Source organism: Tupaia chinensis, unplaced genomic scaffold (assembly GCF_000334495.1).
Source record: "Tupaia chinensis unplaced genomic scaffold, TupChi_1.0 Scaffold145652_1, whole genome shotgun sequence".
Lineage (NCBI taxonomy): Eukaryota > Metazoa > Chordata > Mammalia > Scandentia > Tupaiidae > Tupaia > Tupaia belangeri.
The window spans coordinates 1,833,604-1,840,142 of record NW_006205509.1 but is presented as its reverse complement, the minus strand read 5'-3'; the positions used below and the strand labels follow the sequence as shown (position 1 = coordinate 1,840,142).

Genomic DNA, 6,539 nt, shown 5'->3' with positions numbered 1-6,539 from the left:
TGCCCGGCGTGAGTTTAAGTCACTGGGTCTGGGACTCGAACCACGGTTGACTATGTGGGAGTCCAGCAACATAGCCATTATGCTAACTGCTGGTCCCCCAAGAGTGATTTTGACTTTAACAACCGCTATCTGAATAAATCTACAGACCTTTCTCACTGAGGAAAATAAAAAATTCTTAATGGTAAGAAGTCATTTTTTGGGTCACCTTTTTGACTTTTGAAAATGTTTTTGTTTCCGGGACGGCACGTGGCATGGTGGTTAAGGCACTGGACTCCCACGGTTTGAGTCCTGGGCCTAGCAGCCTGCTTTCTCCCTTTGTCTTTTTCTCTCTCTGGTCAAATTAAAAGTAATAATAATAACAACAAATAAAGTTAAATAAATGAATCATTCTTTTTTAAAGTTTTTGTTTTGCTTTTATTGCTCAAGGGAATACACACTTGCCAGAGAAACTGGGAGAGAAGGAAACGGAGAAAGTGCCCCCCAATTCAGCACGGACATGCTGCAATTCTCCTCCATTTCTTTATCCATGAGGGTTTGGGGTGCACACGCACACTCAGCGTGGTCTTCAAGTCACCAGGATCAGTATATTTACCATAGTCAGCCATGTGGGAGTCAGCCATGTGGGAGCCAGCTCCTGTGACCACCAGGCTATAGGACCCAACCAATTTTAAAAATTACTTTATTTCATTTGATATCATTATTATTTGTTTAATTTGACCAGAGAGAGAGAGAAAGGGAAAATAGGAAACCAAACCTCCAGGTCAGAGACTCAAACTATTGTCAGCATGTGGGAGTCAAGCACCTTAACCATTATGTCACTGGCAGGTCCCCAATCTTTTTTTTTTTTTTTTGCTCTAGTATTTTTTGGTTATTTACTTTTTTGAGAGGTTTTTGCCTTAGGATGCATGTGCTCACCAGAGAGAGTGGACAGAGACACAGAGACACAGAGACAGAGAGAGGGAAAGTGAGAAATCACACCCCCCCCCAGCCCAGGGAAGATGGCTACGCCACAATCCCTTCATCATTCTCCTTCCAAGATTTTGGGCATGCACTCACACACACCCAGGGTTTTCAAGCCACCGGATCCAGGATTCGAACCACAGTCGACTACGTGGGAGTCTAGCAATGTAACTACTACACCATCTGCTGGTCCTGGTCCTATTATTTTTAAATGGTAGTAAAATACACATAAAACTTATCATTTTAGCCATGTTTAAGTTTGTTTATTTTATGAGAGACACAGACAGAGACAGCATCCCCAACAGGGTCCTCACACCACAGCCCACCCCAGCCTCAGCGGGCCCAGAACAGGCACGTGTTTGCCCAGCTGGCATGCTCCCGGGACTCAAAGCCAGGACCTATCCCACGTGGGCCCGTTGTGCTATCACTGCACCACCACCTGCCCGCCGCCACCATTTGTAAGCGCACAGTTCAGGGTATTAAGCACGTTCCCATCGCTTTGCTTCCATCTCCAAGAGAGCCCGTTTGTCATCTCCTAACTAACTAGGAGTGTATCATAGACAGAGATGTCACCACGGACGTCCTAAGGGATGACGCAGTGGTCATTGTAGGCAAAATGCTGCAGTCCTTGGCCAGGAAGCGTGAGCCCTGCTGGCTTTGACAAGAACAAGTTCTCTCTCCCCAGTGCAAAGGGGAAGTCGAGAACAAAACAAACACAAGTAGGTGTGCAGTCACGGCGGGCTGCTCCCCCCAGACTTGGGGCCAGACCGGAACGTGGGCTCTGGTCCTTACTGCGGCTGTGAGCTGTGTGACCCAGGAGTCATGATCTCTCCAGATAGCATGTTCTAATCTGTTAGACGGGACCCACAGGCTAGATGTTCTCTAAGCTCCCACTGGGTGTGAAAGTTGTGATTGTGTAACTGAAAGAACACACACATACACATTTGTGTCAGGGTTTCGTGGGCTACAGGGCGAAGCTGTGACTCTCCTGCGTTTATCAGGAGGTAGGAAATTTTCACCCGACTGGATTAGGGGCAGTCCTTCCCAGAACCAAGGGCCACTCTCTCAAGATGGATCAATACCTTAATCATCAATACCTTAATCATCAATACCGAGACCATAGGGCCGGCAGGTGGCGTGGTGGTCAAAGGCGCGGGATTCCCACATGCTGACCGTGGTTTGGGTGCTGGATCTGGCCGCTTGCTTTTTCTCTTTCCCATTCTCTCTCTCTGGTCAAAATTAAAATAATAATAGTAATAACAAATGGAATTTTAAAAATAAATAAATAATTCTTTTGAGGGAAAAAAATATATGCTAAGATCAGAAAGGGTGTATGGACTACTCAGAGGCACACGGCAACTCAGTGGTTGAAGATGGATTTGGAAACCATTGTCACAACATCAGCTCATATGAGGCCGGAGGGGAAGGTTTCCCACGGAGCCTGTAGCTCAGGCCTGAACTTAGCCAGCTGGTGTAGACAATCTCTCTGAGGGTCAGGAGAAGCGATATATGAAGTCACAACAACAGGGAGTGGGGAAGGCACAGCTTCTGGGTGAGATTCCTTCCCAGTCCTTTCCTCTTCCTGTAGGTTGAGTCTAGAGGCAAGTCACAGATGTCCTCCCTGTTTTGCTTTGTTTTTCTTTTTTAGTCTTTGCTATAGGGCATGTGCACTCACCAGAGAGAGAGAGAGAGAGAGAGGAGCAGGAAAGTGAGAAATCACCCAGGGGGGATGGCCACAGCACAATCTCTTCTCTACTCTTCCCTCAGGATTTTGTGACTCCGTGGTGGAGGGCGTGGCAGAAAGCTCTCCAGACCGGGTTCCAGTCCCAGCTCAGCCTCGACGTAGATACGCCTTCACCCTCCCTGGTCCTCAGTTCTCCCCTGCGACACAACACAAAGTGCTCTCTCTATAGTCCATAATCCCGCTCAGATTTCTGTTGCTGGATAGGAGACAGAGAAGGATACAGAAGCCCACCCTCTTGGACTGCAGCAGTCCCAGTGCAGATGGCAGGAGGTGGTGTTGCCCGGATGCTGGGCTGCGTGGGCGCTGGGGCTGGAGAGCTGCTTATCGGGCATCACAGCCTTCCTGGGCCTCCACAGCACACTGCCCCACAGAAATGCCTTCCCCCGTGGCTTGGGTGGCTCCAAGCTCCGGCGGATGCCGAGAGCCTGTGACAGCTTCTGGTACCCTGACACGTGGGTTTGGGGAAACCTCTTCTCCTCTGAGCATAAAGGGTACTGCGAGTAATGCCTGGTATTAACTGATCACTTACTATGGGCCAGAGGCTGCTCATTGCGTTTGCATATGCTATTTCATTTCATCCCAACCTTGACCCCACGAAGCAGGTTTAATTATCTCCATTTTACAGAGAAAGACAAAAAAGGTTAAGGCAAAGAGAGGACAGGGAACCCTCACGTTCCTTAGTTGACCCTGTGGTGACTCCATCTCCTTGGGCCAGGGTCACATGCCGTGGAGATCAAACTCTGCCTCCAGGCTACAGGGGCTGCCATTTGGCTGGGGTTCGACAGAGGTGACGCTAATGACTTCTGCGTGACTGACTCCAAGAACGCAAGCACAGAAGGGGCATAGAACCTTTATGCCTTAGAAATTTGCCTCAAGCCCAACTAGTTGTTTTCCATTCCCTTCGAGAAGGAATCATTGGAGGTCAGATACCCAGAGAACTTCCCAGCCACGTGAAGGGGTAGCTTTGACGTCCCTCACCATCAGTTTTGGGTGAAGTGTGGCACCAGCCTTGGCTAATAGCTTGAGCCAGGGGGGCATCAGACCCAAGCCCCCACAAAGGTTGCCATTGACAGAAGCCCATGGGGGTAGGGAGGCCCTGGGGCAGCAGCCCTGGGGGAACCGAGGGAACAAATACGGAAAACCAGGGAAGTCAGGCCTTATCGGGTGCTCATTAATGGGGAACATTAGTCAGCTGTGAAGGCCGAGATGGGGTGATAGTCATGCAGTGGGTGGGCAGGATGAGGAGTGGGGGCAGCCATGGGAGAACAGGTATTGGCCTGAACTCCACTTCCACCTCACGGACAGACCCTATAAATGGCCATGGCTCAGCCTCCCCAGAGGCCCTGAGAGAGAGAAGGAGAGAGAGCGAGAGCACCACAGCCTCCAGCCCTGAGCCGGCTGGCCGGCCCACGAGGGCCCACAGCATGTGGGAGCTCCGGTCCATAGCCTTCTCCCGGGCCGTGTTCGCCGAGTTCCTGGCCACACTCCTCTTTGTCTTCTTTGGTCTTGGCTCGGCCCTCAAGTGGCCACAGGCCCTGCCCTCTGGGCTGCAGATTGCAATGGCATTTGGCCTGGGGATTGGCACACTGGTGCAGACTCTAGGCCACGTCAGTGGGGCCCACATCAATCCTGCGGTGACAGTGGCCTTCCTGGTGGGCTGCCACGTCTCCTTTCTCCGAGCTGCCTTCTATGTAGCTGCCCAGCTACTGGGCGCCGTGGCGGGGGCTGCTTTGCTCCATGAGATCACGCCACAGGACATCCGTGGGGACCTGGCCGTCAATGCTGTGAGTAGCCAGACCTTGGCTCTTTCTGTGGCGACAGAACCTGGGGAATCCCTTGTGAAGGATAAGGTGTGAGAGACTGGCTCTGGGGAGGGTCTGGGTGGGGACATACACAGATGGGGCACAAGGGAGGAGGGGGAAGATCGGGGGCACACGGATGGAGCCAGGAATGCAGCCACCATGGGAAAATCAGAGTCAAATGGAAAATAATGTCACCCTCCGGCCTGAGCCCCATGGAGGAGTACAGCCAGGTTTCTGTTGGATTCAATGCCCACATTGCAAGGCCTGGGCTAGGACTCAGCAGGGGACAGGGTCCCGAGGCAGACATGCCTTCTGAACTGGGGGAACCTCAGGGTCTTCTAGGGACAAGAGAGATGGAACATTTCTTCAGCATCTGGTGTGTGGGGGCCTCGGGGCAGAACCGACCCTTCATAACAACCCTAGGAGGCAGGGATGGGCATACTTGTTTCTTTTTCTTTTTCTTTTTTGAGAGGTTTTCACCTCTAGGGTGTGCGCTCACCAGAAAGACAGAGAGAGACAGAGAGACAGAAAGCAAAAAATCACCCCCCAGGGAGGATGGCCACGCCACAGTCCCTTCTCCTCCATTCTCCTCTCGGGATCTTGGGCATGCACGCATGTGCACCTGGCATGAGTTTAAGCCACTGGGTCCAGGACTCGAACTGCGGTCAACTACATGAGAGTCCAGCGACGTAGCCATTACGCCCATACTTGTTTCTTAAGGAGGTGAAAACGGAGGCTTGGAGAGGGGAAGTGCCAGCCCCATCCCCCAAACCCATGATTTTTCCACCTAACCAGTGTCCTCTCCCAGAGCCATCACCTAAGCCATGTTTAACAAACGAGGACACTGAGGCTTAGAGAAGGAAAGTTTGTTAACACCAGAGGAAGCACCAGAACCCAGAGGAAAGCTGCAGGGACACAGTCTCTCCAGACCTGAAGGTCTATGGAGCCTGTGCTCCCTGGTTACGTGATAGGTGGCGAATTGGGCACCTTGGGTGTTTGCGAGCGAAGAGTGATGCCATAGCCCCTCCCCCTGTAAGACCACCCCCTTCTCCTCTCCTGGGTCTGTTCAAGGCCTGGGAACCTGAGAGGTGTGGGGAGGCAGGCGTGACCTAGGCCCCCTCAGCATAGCTCTCCCTCTACACCCCCCCCCCAAGCCAGGATGCAAGTGCCTCCATCTCCCACGTTCCTTGGCCTGCGCCATCCCTGGGCCGCTGGCTCAGAGCCCTGACTTCTCTGTCGAGTCCTGCAGTTTCTGTGGCCGTCGCTCCTCTGCACAGATGGTACTTTCTCACGTGAGGGGCAGAATGGCCTAGTTGGGGAACTTCTATCGTCTTTAAAGTGGAAAATGTGTTGAGGGGGCTCAGGGCCAAGAAGAGGCTGGGGAGGCGAGGCAGGGGATAGACGGGAGAGTGTGCCTATCGCTGTCTGTTCCGCGTGCAACAGGAAGGGGCCAGTCAGACTGAAAGAGGAACTTCTGAGAACGGACCGGACCGAGAAAGACGTTCTCCGATAGCAGGGCTGCGGGAGCACTGAGGCTGCAGAGAACACCCTGCTCCTACTCCCCCAGCACTCACAGCCAGTCGTGCCCTCGGAAGGGAGGGTACAGGAAGGCTCCCCCAAACTAACGCTCTGCGTGGACCATCTTGAGGAACTGGGGAGAACTCTGCCTGGTTGGGGAGTGGCAGCACAGGGCTGACTTGTTCTGGGGCTAAGTAGAGCAGGTGGCCTTTAAGATTGTCCCGGGCATCCCCTGAGGAGGGCCAGTATAAGAAGCAAACTCACGGGGCAAAACCAAGGCCTGAAACCCAGTGGGGAATGGACACAGAGTAGGGCAAAGCTGCATGCTGAACTCACCCCGAGAGGGGCGCATGAGGACCACCGCACAGCGCCACTCCTTAGACCCTGGCCTAGGAGCCATGTGACCACGGAAGGACAGAGCACCAGTCTTCCCGTTACCTGCCCCCCAGAGTTTCCTGCTACATTGAAACTCTTTCCTTCCTATTCTTTTTTTTTTTTTTTTTTTCGCGACTTTG

General features: G+C 52.6%; 1 protein-coding gene across 1 annotated transcript in view; it reads left to right on the top strand.

The window, feature by feature from the left end:
* Positions 1–4,036: 4,036 nt before the first annotated feature.
* Positions 4,037–6,539, top strand: part of AQP2 (aquaporin 2) — a 9,837-nt gene continuing 7,334 nt past the window's right edge. The window contains exon 1 of the mRNA XM_006168189.2: positions 4,037–4,488. Within this exon, the coding sequence (XP_006168251.1) occupies positions 4,129–4,488 (360 nt within the window). The 5' untranslated portion in view covers positions 4,037–4,128. The remainder of the gene's footprint in view (positions 4,489–6,539) is intronic.